The 14,271-nt window shown below is 37.9% G+C and overlaps 1 protein-coding gene across 1 annotated transcript in view; it reads left to right on the forward strand.

Annotated features, from left to right (window-relative positions):
• Window positions 1-10,666, forward strand: part of ADAMTS2 (ADAM metallopeptidase with thrombospondin type 1 motif 2) — a 282,339-nt gene extending 271,673 nt beyond the window's left edge. The window contains exons 19-22 of the mRNA XM_070933879.1: window positions 262-469; window positions 792-921; window positions 2,230-2,319; window positions 10,221-10,666. Of these exons, the coding sequence (XP_070789980.1) occupies window positions 262-469; window positions 792-921; window positions 2,230-2,319; window positions 10,221-10,666 (874 nt within the window). The remainder of the gene's footprint in view (window positions 1-261; window positions 470-791; window positions 922-2,229; window positions 2,320-10,220) is intronic.
• Window positions 10,667-14,271: the final 3,605 nt, after the last annotated feature.

The following is a 14,271-nucleotide window of genomic DNA, read 5'->3' on the forward strand; positions in this document are numbered from 1 at the left end:
CCACTATTTTGCAGCCCCTTATGTGGAGCACTTGTGGACAATCTTTCCCTGACAGAGAGGTTTTAAGAGCTGGTCTACTCATCAGCTCTTTGTTCTTAATCACAATTGTCAGCTCTGCTTTTCATGGAGCTGTCTTCAGTCCCCTATTCTTCCTCTGCAAGTCACAGACTGAACAATACTCATTCTCAAAATACTCATACTAGATAGGAGGATATAGTGGTGCCATTATATATTTGACTTAATTGTTTTTCATTGAAACAGATGGGTGATAGGTGACTGGGAACCTTGCAGCAAAAGTTGTGGGAAAACAGGATATCAGGTGCGTTCAGTACGATGTATCCAAACATTGCACGACAACACAAACCGTTCTGTCCATACCAAATACTGCAGCAGTGATCGTCCGGAGGGCAAGAGGGTTTGCAATCGGGAACTTTGCCCTGCACAGTGGTGGATTGGACCCTGGTCACAGGTAAGCGGACATTTGAATCACGGTTCAATTTATACATTGATTTCAACTGAAATAAATGGGGAAAGTCTGGGTGGCCTTTCAGTTCCTTTATCTTGGAAGTACAAAGTGGAATGTATAGATGTTATGTTTCTATAAACAACATGACTCCATGTTGGCCTTAGAGTCATCCGGAAGTTTAGAAAGTTGGAAGAAGAGTAGCAATAGTGCGATTGTTAGCATTAAGTAATTGTGCATGTGTGTGTGTATAAAGATGAAAGATATAAACCAAAAATGCATTTACAAAAGAGAATTGGAAGCCCATTTTTCTTTGTTTGCTCTCCAGTGTTCTGTAACCTGTGGTAATGGCACACAAGAAAGGCCAGTTCTCTGCAGGACAAGAGAAAACATTACTGGCTTTTGTAAAGAAGATAGGCCAGAAACAACAAGACCCTGCAGGCTACCTTCATGTCCCAGTGAGTCTACACATTTTAAAAACTCTTTGTTAGATTCGATGATGGAAGAGATGGACATAGCTCTTTCAGTGACAACAGCTCTTTATTAGTAGACCAGTACAACCCAACAAACTGCTTGTCTGGCAGTGTCCCTTTTTTTATAGAGGGCTGCCAGACAGCTTAGCCAATGAGCTTCAAGTATTTTCCCGCCATTTTGGAGGATCTGAGTGAAGCCTATAGCTCACTCCTTATATGGGTACATAACACTTTTCTTGAGTCCTCTGGAGAGGGAAGAGGGAGGGCTGAAGTTGGGAGGACTCCTTTGTGAAATGCCAACAAACCATAGAGATACTATAGTCACACTTGCCATTTAACTTCTGTATTGTCAGAGTAGTCTGTCCCATATTCCCAGTGTTAACGGCTTTACCTTTATTGCACCTGGAGAAGAAATTTGAACTTAAAGAAGTTTGATTTGGGGGAGGGGGGCTCACTGCAGATGATTTTGGGGGGTGGGAATCCTAGCAGGCTAGTATGAAATAATAAAGAAAGCCAAAGTGTTGAGAATCATTTCTTGGCAAGAATCTAAAAGCATTGTTTCTTCTTTGTCGATTATAATATTTTTCAATCTTGACAGACTAGAGAAGTGTGAACTTCAACTCCCAGAATTCCCCAGCCAGCCGTGGCAATTAAAGTCCACACATTTTCAAGCTGCCAAGGTTAAGAAACATTGGTCTATGAATTATCAGAGGACCACACACCATTTTGGAAACTTTGATAGTGGAGACTAGATACTGAGATTAGTCGATTATCACATTTTTATTTTTCCTCACTGCTTTTTGTGTGTGTGTTTGTGTTCTCTAGCTCCTCGACTTCTATATCTTCCAGTGTAGACCCATAATGGTCCACAGTTGCCCTCCCTATAGTTGTGGCAAGCCTTAGTCAACCCCTGTCCCTGTCCTACTTGTTCAAAAGTACACAAAGTTTTAATTGCTTACCTAGCAGCCAGAATATGTGAAGATATCCTAAATTGGAAGTAAACTTCTCTTAAAAACATTTATTCACTATCTACATTTGTACTGGTAGCCTTTCTGAAAGCATGCCACGTTGTGATACATCTGAACAGAAGGGCTTAAATGATTAACTTCATCAAAACTAAAAACACTGGTGTTTTTCTAAGTATAGTTTTGGCTTTTAAAATGTTTTCCTTTTTGTGATTAGAAAGGGGGGCTATTAATTCAGCTTTTGGATTGTAAAATGTTCCTTAAAAGCTACAAAAAGTGCTCATATTTTTTTCCCCTTTTCCACCCCAAATCTTTCTTTCTCCTTTAGAAAATTCATCAGATACATCCAAGAAGACCTATATGATACAGTGGCTGTCAAGACCGGACACAGATTATCCTATCCAGAAAATATCTTCAAGTAAAAGACCCATTTATAATTCTGCCTTTGCTTTTAGCTGCATGCCACGTCAAATGTGGACTTTGCCTTCTGCTCTATTCTTTTTCCTATATGGAACATTTTCTTGAATCTTCAGAGTTTTATCTTGAGAGGAATCTTTTTTCCCCCTGCACTGGGTTGCAGTGTCCAATGTCTTACTTCTCTGGAGATTGAGCAGCCCTTCATTGCTGCAGTGGAGGTCGTCAAGGGGTTGGGTGTATGAAGCAGAATATCTGCAGTTTGTTGTAAGTCCTCTAAAAAGTGAGCTGATGTCGGTTTGCTTGTTGGTTAGTGATGGTGAAAAAAGGCTCTTAACTGGCTCATGATTTGAGTTTGATGGTGAAACTGACAACTTATTGTGAATGTGATCGCATCACAATAATGACAACTTGTAGTGCTAAGGTTTTCCTTTCATCTAAAGGTCCTCTAATTCATGGCAGATTAGGTAGATCAATGTTTTTGCAGGGTATTCAAACAGGACGAAAGCACCCATTCCATCTTTCTATCTCATTGCTTCTCAATCCATGTGTCACGATGGCTTTAAAATGTGTGTTTGTTACCATGAGAAAAACTTATTCTTCAGGAAGATGAGACTTCTTTTTATATATAGTCCATCAAATGCTGCTGCTACTACATACTATGCTTCAAAGGAATCTTCGTTTGGTTTATATTTATTTTCAAAAGTGGAAAAACACAATTTTATCAGAGCGTACCTTATGTTCTTTTTTTTCCTTTGAAAAAGCAATTAGAAAAAAAACATGGCAGAACATGTACTTATGCTACAAGTTGTGATGTGCAGTATTGTAATATTGTTGAGACAATATGGCATTGACACACAGTGTAATGTCAAAAGTTGTTCGGCAATTAATTCTTTATTCATCATTACATTCATCAGTCTTTTTTCACCATATGCATATTTGGCTTGACTGTTCAGTTTTTCTATTTGTGTGTGTGCGTGCGTGCGTGTGTGCGTGTATGATCTATAGATGTGTGTCAACTGGCAAGCATAATAGTGTGAACTACAGAATTACCTCAATTTTTATTGATTTGTTTTATTTTGCTTAGGGAAGAAGAAACTATGTTTAGAAAAATGCCTTAAACTTTAATTGCATTGGCATTAATCTCCAGTTCCAGCTTTAAATACAGTGTACTGGTATCATGAATTGATATTCACGTACAGAGTGTTTTACTTGAATGATTAAACTCTGGAAGGAAATTTGCACAGTCCATGTATGAGAAAGAAAAAGGATCATTACCAAATTGGATGAAGAAAAGTATTTTGAAACACTTAATTTATTTAATTGAAATTTATTCCTTTAACAGGCTTTGTGTTGAAGAACTAAAATATATTCTCCATGGACCATTCATGTAATATCAAAGAATAGAAAGGCATTAGTCCTGGGGTATCATAACAATTTTCTTGCTCTCTTTCCGCTAACATTTGAGATACCTTACAAAGGTGACCCTGTGGATTTTGGCAATGTAGCACTTCAAAATGGTCATTATCATGTGATCACATATTTAAATTTTGCTGTTATTATTATTTCCCGCTGCAACATGTTAGTAATTACACATGGCAACATAAAAGGCAAAGACGTGTTATCTGGCTCTAAATACTGTTATGTAAAATAATTGGTGTATAACTGTTATCAACTTACTTATGACTGTTAGTTACCTTTCAATAGACAACTGTTAAGTGATGTTTGACAATATGGGTGGCTCTAGAGAATGGTGCAATAAGATACCTGGGCATCGTGCGCAGTTCTATATGCACTTTGGTTTATCAGGGATATTTTATCAGTGTTTTGTATGTATTTAACACAATATTAAACATGTGCCAATTCAGTTTGCTGTTCAATATTTTCTATCAGGCCAGTTGAAATGTGTACCAAAGTGATTGTACAAATAACTATTTTTTTCTTACTGCTGAGTTAAAAGAGATAACTTCCAGTCTGTCATGCGTATTACAAAATAAAAGATTAAAGTTCAGCAGGTCTGGGAGTTTTGTTGGAAGAATAACCACCTATATTTATTCTGATATATATACAAATCACAAGCTTAAGACAAACAGCTTAAAGACTTTTGTACCTTAGAACCAAGAAGGTTAATGGTCGACTTTGTGCATGCAAATGGCTTGCAATCCAGGAAGCAATTGATGCCAAAATGAATTTGTTACATCTTTAAGCTGTCACAAATCTTGTTGATGCTCCATGGCTAACTGCCCCCTCCCCATTGCCCCCCACTAAGGAAGTAAAGAAGATGTTTTTCTATAAACTCTTAATTATAAATGAAATGCATCTTAATAGCATCGTAGGAGTCATTTCACCTGACTCTGTATTTAATCTACACATTTCACATATTTTACTATGGAAAATAAGGCATTTTTCTAAAGCTGTTTCAACAGGCACCTTGAAGCTAAATGTTTCTTGAATTAGTTTGAAAATTATGCTTAGTTGAAAAATTAGTTTTAAATATATTTGAAAAAAAAAATCAAATATGGGTCATTATTTTGCCATTTTTAAATATCTAGACATATTTAACTCTACAGTTGTTAAATTAATAGTTCTATATATAAAACATGTGATCTCTAACCTAAAGAGTTCAGGCAATTATTTCCTTTGTGAAACTGAACTGGAATTATATTTTATAAAATCAGCACAAAATCAAATAACAGGAACAAAAGGTATTTATTTATTTATTTCCCATTTATTTATTTATCTGGGAACTTTAATTTTGTTTCATAATGCTGCTGTACAGTTAAATTAGTAAAAGTATTAACATATGTTAGACTGATACGTTTGCCAATTAAACACACTCATGCCCAATTAAACACACTCATGCCCTAACTATTATATATCTTTTCTCAAATCAACAAATATTTCTGAATTAGAGTAGGCTGTAATTTGCAATGCAGTTGAAAGGCTATCGCCCCCTAACACAGAGGTCCCCAACCTTTTGGTCACCAGGGACCAGTTCCTTGGAGAAAGGTTTTTTCATGGACTGGAGGGGGCGTGGTTTTGTGTGCTGCCTGCATCCCGCGGTTTGGGATTTTGCTTGTACAGCCTGGTTTCTGGCATGCCATGGACCGGGGTGAGTTCCTACCAGTCCATGGATCAGGGGTTGGGGACCCCTGCTCTAACCCCTGTGCTGCCATATCTGCATGCAGCTTCCTTCTAAGTGGCCTGATGATGCTGTCATACCAACCTGATTGTTATACATTTCCAAAGATGCATTTGAAATTTCTTTCTTCTGGAGCACAGAAAGATGGTGAAGCGTTAGCTTGTAGCCAGACACACATACATACACACAGCACAGCACAGCACAGCACCGCACAAACTATACTCCACCACAACTTTAACCAGAAAGCATTTGTAGCGTGTATATAGGAGCCTGGTGGCGTAGCTGATTAAGCACTGTTACAGTGCACCAGCTGCCTGCAATTACTGCAAGTTCAAATCTCACCAGGCTCAAGGTTGACTCAGCCTTCCATCCTTTCTAAGGTAGGTAAATTGAGGACCCAGTTTGTGGGGGCAATAAGCTGACTTTGTATAAATATACAAAAGTATGAAGGCTATTGCTTAACGCATTGTAAACCGCCCTGAGTCTCCGGAGAAGGGCAGCATATAAATCAAAATAAAAATAAATAAAATAAAATAAAATATCACAGATTGTTTAAGCATCAAGAAATTCACATGGTATGTTGCTCCCAGAAATTAAAGTATGTATATCTGATTGGACATTTTCTTATGCCGACTATAGTGAAATGATTGGTATTAGATCAGCATATTGCTCTATGCTTCATAGCTCCTATAGTTTTTACTGAGGCAACTTTTGAAAACTTTCTTGTTGTGTTCTATCATATGAGAAATTTCAGTCCTCCTTTAAAATATGCTTCCTGCAACCTGCATTTACTTCTACTTAACTTAGTTTTCAGATTGCTCATCCTTTCTCTTTCTGCAATGCATACTTAGAAACCTAGTTTGAATGTCAATATTGATTTCTTATGTAAACAAGGGCGTTTAAGATTTTTTTTCCCCCATGCTTTATAATCACTGACATTTCTTCAGTGTATATGATCCCTGGAGATATCCTGTTCTTATTTACACTGGGGTAGCAACAAATGAATTAATAATTAAAGCAGGAAGGCCATGTTGCAACCAGATGTAGTATGAAATTAAATACCATGTTAACTGTGCATCCAAATTAAGATTATCACTAGATGGCAATATGGGTTCCTTCCATTTGGACAGATAATGCTGCAAAACTCAGAGTTGATTTTGCTGCATGCACAAGGACTTGATCTCTATATTCATCTAGCATTTCATGCTAATCTCTCTCTTCCTCAGCATGTCTCTTCATACAAAGAGATGTCCTTAGCACATCTCTCCCTTGTTTTCTTTTTTAAAACTTTCCACATTTTGAAGGCCTGATTAGGCACACATAGATGTTGAGATAAGTGCATGAACCCTGCAAGAAAAGCAATACTAATTTTCAGAAGAAGTGAAGTTTTTGAACTTGTTTGGGAGTTTTTGTAAACGTTCAATTCTTCATGACAAGGAAAATATGTACAGGTATTATGACCAGTTACTTAACAGCTGGTCAAAGTTATGACAGACCTCTACAAGTCTGTCTCCCAAGTTCTTAAAATTTACAACTCAGATTTGAACTTCGAATGGCCTCTAGCCCTTCCATGACCATATGACAGTTTGTGATGGATTTTTATTTTTATATTTTAGCTGGAAACGGGGGTTTACTTCTGGTTTCTGGCAAAAATGCCCATTGTGGACAATGGATTCACTTAACAGTTGTCATGTTCACTTACAACCATAGTGATTCATAGTAATTCACCACTGCAAAGAACATTGTCAAATTGGGTGCAGTCACAGGGTGGCATGCTTAACAACTAGCATGGCTTTCATCTTAATTCCGAACTCAGTTACAGTCATAAATTGAGGATTACCTGTATTACCTTCTCTTGATGCATCAGTTCCTACAATGAATTATTCATGAATTATCTAAATTAGTGTTAAGTGCTTTTTTTAAAAAATGATGGGATCTCAGTTATATAGTGGACAACCCTTTTCAGAAAGTGAGACAATCAGTTTAGAGAACTGCCTTGGTTCTTACCTTTAAGTAGTTACTGACTGAAGGCTACCTGGTAACATTCTAGCAATGTATAGAAACTCAGAAAATGGTGCACTCCTTATAGACAAAAGATTCTGTACATATGCCATTTGGTTACAAATAGAAATAGAATAACAAGAGTTGGAAGGGATTTTGGAGGTCTTCTTGTCCAACCCCCTGCTTAGGCAGGAAACCCTACATCACTTCAGACAAATGGTTATCTAAGCTCTTCTTAAAAACTTCCAGTGCTGGAGCATTTATAACTTCTGGAAGCAAGTTGTTCCATTGATTAATTGTTCTAACTGTCAAGAGATTTCTCCTTAGTTCTAAATTGCTTCTCTCCTTGATTAGTTTCCACCTATTGCTTCTTGTCCTGCCCTCAGGTGCTTTGGAGAATAGTCTGACTCCGTCTTCTTTGTGGCAACCCCTAAGATATCGGAACACTATATCGGTATATTATGGGGCGGGGCAGTGACTCAGTGGTTAAGATGCTGGCCTTATCAGCTGGAAAGCTGGGCAGCCCAGGATCGAGACCCAAGCACCATGCAATGGGGTGAGTCCCTGTCCTCACCCTGGCTCCTGCCAACCTAGCAGTTTGAAAGCATGTAAATGTGAGTAGATTAATAGGTACCACTTTGGTGGGAATGTAACAGTGCTCTATGATGTTATGCTGGCCACATAACTGCGGAAATGTCTTGGACAGTGCTGGCTCAATGGCCTTGAAATTGAGATGAACACCACCCACTACAGTCGACGACTAGGGAACTAAAATCCGCAGAGATTCCTTTAGGAATATATTATTATTATAAAATAATAGACACAAAAATGATGAAGCCTAATGAATTGGCTTCTGTGATAGCAATTTATCATGATGTCAGAGTGAAAAAGAAAAAAGAGAATACTTTCAGCTCAGTGCCTGTTATTATATAGCCAAAGGAGCCTGGTGGGTAGCTGATTAAGCACTGTTATAGTGCACCAGCTGCCTGCAATTACTGCAAGTTCAAATCTCACCAGGCTCAAGGTTGACTCAGCCTTCCATCCTTTCTAAGGTAGGTAAAATGAGAACCCAGTTTGTGGGGGCAATAAGCTGACTTTGTATAAATATACAAAAGTATGAAGACTATTGCTTAACGCACTGTAAACCACCCTAAGTCTCCTGAGAAGGGCGGCATATAAATTAAAAAAAAAAAACCAATGCCCAAGAAACCTGTAGAAAAACAGTAAACTCTACCTTCCCCATCAAAGACCAATGGAGATTTAGCATGCACAGTGATTGTATAATTCTTAGTGACTTGTGAAGGTACTAGCTGAAACTTTTATGACAAGTAGTATAGTGAATGGAGTCTTTCAATATCATCATTGACAATGTATATTTTGCTCCAGTTGTTAGTAATAAAACAATGAAATAATAAGTCAAACAAGTGCTGGTATGCTGGCCGTGTGATCTGTGCTAGGCCAAATATAGTAAGTAACTTCCTGTGGTCAGATTAACATAATGCTTGAAAGTCAATGAGAAAGCTGCTTCTTATATAAATAATTTTCATTCCACTGATGTACCATAGTCAAGACACGTTGTTGACATGAGCTTAGGAAAACCCAGCATGTAACTAGGGTGATCCAGATGACCAATGGTTCTAACAATATAGTCACTATCATGCAGTGGTTAAATTCAATTTTTTTTACCAGTTCAATGGGTGTGGCTTGGTGGGCGTGGCAAGGGAAGGATACTGCAAAATCTCCATTCCCTTTCCACTCCTGGGGGAAGGATATTGCAAAATCTCCATTCCCACCCCACTCTGGGATCAGCCAGAGGTGGTATTGGCCGGTTCTCCGAACTACTCAAAATTTCCGCTACCGGTTCTCCAGAACCTGTCAGAATCTGCTGGATTTCACCCTTGCTATCATGCCTAAACATATCCTGTATAGTAGGTTTGTCAAACTCGATTTGAGGGCCACATCCGGGTTGTGTTTGACCTTGGGGGCTGGAGTGGGTGTAGCCAGGGTGGGTGTGGCCAGCTCAATGTCACTCGTGTTGGGGGTGCCTGTGGTGGCCCAAGTGCTTTGCCAGAAAAAACGGGCTCCCAAGCTCCATTTTCAGCTGCAACCCTCTGCCTCTGTTTTTGCTGGCAGAGGCATCGCAGGCCAGTCCTTTGCTGTTTACCTGGGTGGCCCCAGGGGCCAGATCTAAGCACCCGTGGGCCAGATTGAGCCCCCGAGCCTTGAGTTTGACACCCCTGCTGTATAATTTTAATGTGTACATTTGGGGACACACAAATGTACATCACTCAGAAATTGTCACTGCATTCCCAGTTGAAAGTTGAATCAATGCATAAAATTTGTTTTATAGCTTTAGATCACTATAAAAAACATGAGAGAGGTTGTTAATTTTTTTTGTTTGTTTTTTAAATTTGATTTATATGCCGCCCTTCTCCGGAGACTCAGGGCGGCTTACAATGCGTTAAGCAATAGCCTTCATACTTTTGTATATTTATACAAAGTCAGCTTATTGCCCCCACAATCTGGGTCCTCATTTTACCTATCTTAGAAAGGATGGAAGGCTGAGTCAACCTTGAGCCTGGTGAGATTCGAACTTACAGTAATTGCAGACATCTGGTGTTAATCACAATGCTTTTAGTCTGCTGAACCACCAGTTAAGAACACATATAATACCTTATTTATGCAAGGCCCCTTAAGACCCAAGTTTACTTGATTCTGTTTCAGATGTATAGCATACACTTAAATTTATTTTTCTCTTCCAGCAGAACATTGCAAAGAAGACAGATCAATGTTTTGTCGCATGGAAGTTCTCCACCGGTACTGTACTATTCCTGGATATAATAAACTGTGTTGCAAGTCTTGTGGTATGTATGCTAATGAAACAGGGCATGGCAACTCAACAGTTAATGATATTGAAGAGGACATCACTCCCACCCTTGCAACATCTGTTGAAGATCACACACCACATAGAGCAACAGGTCCACCAGATGTTGCCAAGGTAAATATCTCCAGTTCTAATGTGACCATAGAGCAGCCAGAAGGCAACACGCTGGATGCGCCCTATAAAATTCATGAGACGGAAAATGAAGTGCTACAACACAACATCATCTGGAGGAGGAGACCACCATATGAAAGGACAAAGAACCAAAGAATTCAGCAGCTGATTGCAGAAAAAAGGAAAAAAGGAATGCTCAGGGAATTGCGTTAAATTGGAAATATAACTCTATATACAGATATATATATTTTCTCTCTTATAGAGATGTTACAGTACTGCAGTATTGCCCATGCCACCCTAGAGACTAATTTTTTTAATAGTGGTGCTATGGCAGAAATGCCTAATGCTACAGCTTGCAATACATAGACATGTAGGCTTATTTAATTAAAGAAAAGATAAACAGCATAACAAATGTTAAGTTACAAATATCCACTGAAAATGATACAATGGCATCATAGCTTAACAGCTATGCAACAATGCTACATACAGGTAGTCCTTGTTTAAAGTCTGCCTTGATTAGCAACCATTTGCAGTCATGACCATGATTAAAAAATGTTACTTTACAACAAGTCCTCATATTTATGACCTTCACAGTTCTGTAAAGCAAGAGAAATTGAAGTAAGATCATAAGCATGGTTGCAGTTTCACTTAGCAACCACTTTACTTAATGAGTTGCTGATCCCAATTGTGCCCACTTAAACAAGGACTACTTGTAATAAATGTCAGCAGGGTTATTTCTTTTTATTTACCATCTTGCTCCATCTCTGTGTATGTTTGAATCCAATGGAATCTACCTGGGTAATACTATATAAAGTCTTATCAATTGATCCAAAATACTTAATAAGCCTACAAAACAGCCTATAGAATTTCAGTAGCAATGAAGTATGTGTCTGTTTTTTAAAAAACGATTGTCATTTATTTGGACAGGTCAAATTGTTCCATGTACTACAACTTTGATATCCATTGCGAACCCAAATATACTAATCTTTTCATTGAATTCAAAGGTGCTACTTCCACACTCAGGGATGACAAAAAGTCTAACTGAAGTGTTGAGGAATTAATTCAATCTGATTTTGGGAGCCAAACCCAATTAATTGCAATAACCACTTGAAAAGCGCACTTGGTGATGTTACTGTACAAAATCCAGCTGGAAAATAATGTTCTTCAGAAATAGTAAAAGAACATTAAAGAAAGAGTTCTAAGGCTATCTCTGTACAACTATCAAGTTTTCCATCTCATTCATGAAGAAGGAATGTTATAGCCATAGGTGCACAAGACGTTTGAGTATGAGGTCCACATTTCATCTTTAAAGATTATGCTGAAGAGCCCGCACTCCAGAATGATGATGGGGCCAGGACAAAAGAATGGGCAAAGCCAGGACAAAAATCCAAAATTAAATTAATTTAATGTATATATATATATATATATATATATATAATCAAACTGCAAGACAAGATAATTCCCAATATATTTAACAGTTTCCCTTTCATTAGCTTAAAAGTGACATGCTGGAGGCCCTTTTGTAAGGAACTGTACCTAACCTTTCACAGATGTCATGAGGCTGTGGACCTCAAGATCTATACCTCTGACCTTAAGGATTGCAAGACCCTTCCAATCTCTGTGTGACTTTTCAACTTCTCAGACACCAAAAAAACCCAAAACCCCTTATTTATGATATACCAACTCCTGAATCATCTTCAGCAAATTGTGATGCATCATCTTCATGCAAATTGTGTTGAAGAAGCCTGAAGGAGATACTTGGTGGCATCATCCACCAAATGCCATGCTTACACACTTGAATCCAATCTCTGATTCAAATATATAAATGGCAATAATTGTGTTGCTGTTGCACCAGTCTTGTCATTTCTCCCCTTCCCATGAATGCCCACACTAAGCCCATCAACTTTAGGTAGATGACCCATGTACTAAATCTAACTCCACTATAAAAATATGGTTTGTATTGTATATTTAAAGAACTAAGTTGTCTTGTACATGCTTTTAATGTACAAATTTGTCTTCTAAAAGTGTGCTTAGGCCACAAATGTTGATTTGAGATTTCATTCAATACTTCAGACAATAATCATTCTGACTCAAAATGAAAAGAGACTAGCTTATTCTAAAGCTAGAACAAGCCTGCATCAAACCGTATAACTGCAGCAAAAATGAAGATCAATGTTTTGTTACTTTTTGCAAGAAGTGATGAACTTTATAGGCACAATAGGACCCTCTAAGAGTGAAGCCTATTCAGTTACAAAAAGAGATGCAGTGATGCTCTTTTGTTTGTTTTTAGTGTCAAAATTGGCAAGCAATATCTAACATTCATTCTTGTTCTGTTGGGATTCTTACATAAAATACAAGCTTAAGGTACTTGTTTAAACAAGTACTTTGGTTAGATGATATTTCATTAAAACAACTAATGTTCTCCTTTGGCAAATATTTTGATTCTGAGATCTCTTTAAAAGCTTAAAATGAGCACTCAGTGGTCTCCAAAGTGCTGTATGCAAGGATTCCTACTTGGAAGTCTCCCTTATGAAGTCATTCAGTGATTAGAGGGTGATGGGTCAGTCTCTTGACTCTGCTCTCCTTTCATTCTCTTCCACAATTTGGTGGTTATGGAAACAAAACAGTAGATTTTGCAAACAGCCTCTGTCTCCAGCAACATGAGGCACTCATAAATACTCTTGCTCAAATCGACATTTCCTTGCATGGATCTTCTTTGACCTTAATCGCAGATTTGGCCATGATTTGCAATTTATTTGAATCACATGTGCAATCCTCCTGACCCCATGAATCACATTTTCAAAAACTATTTGAAATTAAATTGTATACATTAACTCACTGGAAAGATATCTTAAATAATCCTAATGTCACTATTCTCCTCCCTCCCTGCCCCCCAAATATCCGCATATCATACTCTTAAAAGCTTGTGGTAAAATGATTGCTTTTATTCAAATCTTAATGATTTAAATGACTGGATTTTCTTTTTTATTTCAGTTGGTGCTTTTTGTTTGAAGAAAGTGTAGCTTTTGTTTATTGTCTACATATTGCACATATCTACTGGGGTAGTGAACAATTTGTGCTATCAACAGGTAATTAGGTCTACTGTATTGTTGCAGAAGGGAACAGATGTCATTAGGCATATAAATGCATAACGATACTGAATCTGCTTAGATTTTAACAACCTCTGTTTGTCAGCCCTTTGAGTCCCGGTTTCCTCTTGCACAGCACTTTCTGAAAGCATGCATGGATATCAGCAGCATCACGGGTACGTTACCGCTCACTTGGTTTAAAGAGAGAGCTGCATTTATTCATGGGTAACATCCCCCCTCCCCCAGAATTTTTTTCTTTTTAGTAAATGCGCTTGTGAATATAGCTTTGCTTTGATTATGGACCTTTTCACCTGTAAACAAAAGCAAGCAAGCAAAAACAGTTAAAGCCATCTTGATGGCTAGAGAGTAGGTATCAGCATAAACTGGTGGCAGGTTTAAAAACAGCTTACCTCAATGGTTGGTGAGAAAACCCAAGGCTAGGCAAATAGTTTGCATGCTATTCTCAACAACTGATGATTCTTTCATTACATTCCTGGATTCCTGGACACTTCCCCTGTTGATTGAACTGATATATTTGTTGTCTTTATCTGAGCAATGCATGTAAAAGAAATCCTTTGCTGTCCTTACCCTCAAAATCTAACTGAAGAAGCACCTGTATTACTGCAGGTTTTAAATAAATAATCACTGAAATCTGCTCTTTTTGTTTCTTTGTTTCTTTATTTTATTTCTTTGGTTGGCTGATATTCTGCCTTTCTTCTAGTAGCTGAA

The sequence above is a fragment of the Pituophis catenifer genome, unplaced genomic scaffold (assembly GCF_029215685.1).
Source record: "Pituophis catenifer annectens isolate HBS135680 unplaced genomic scaffold, rPitCat1.0.hap2 SCAF_2, whole genome shotgun sequence".
Taxonomy (NCBI): Eukaryota; Metazoa; Chordata; class Lepidosauria; order Squamata; family Colubridae; genus Pituophis; species Pituophis catenifer.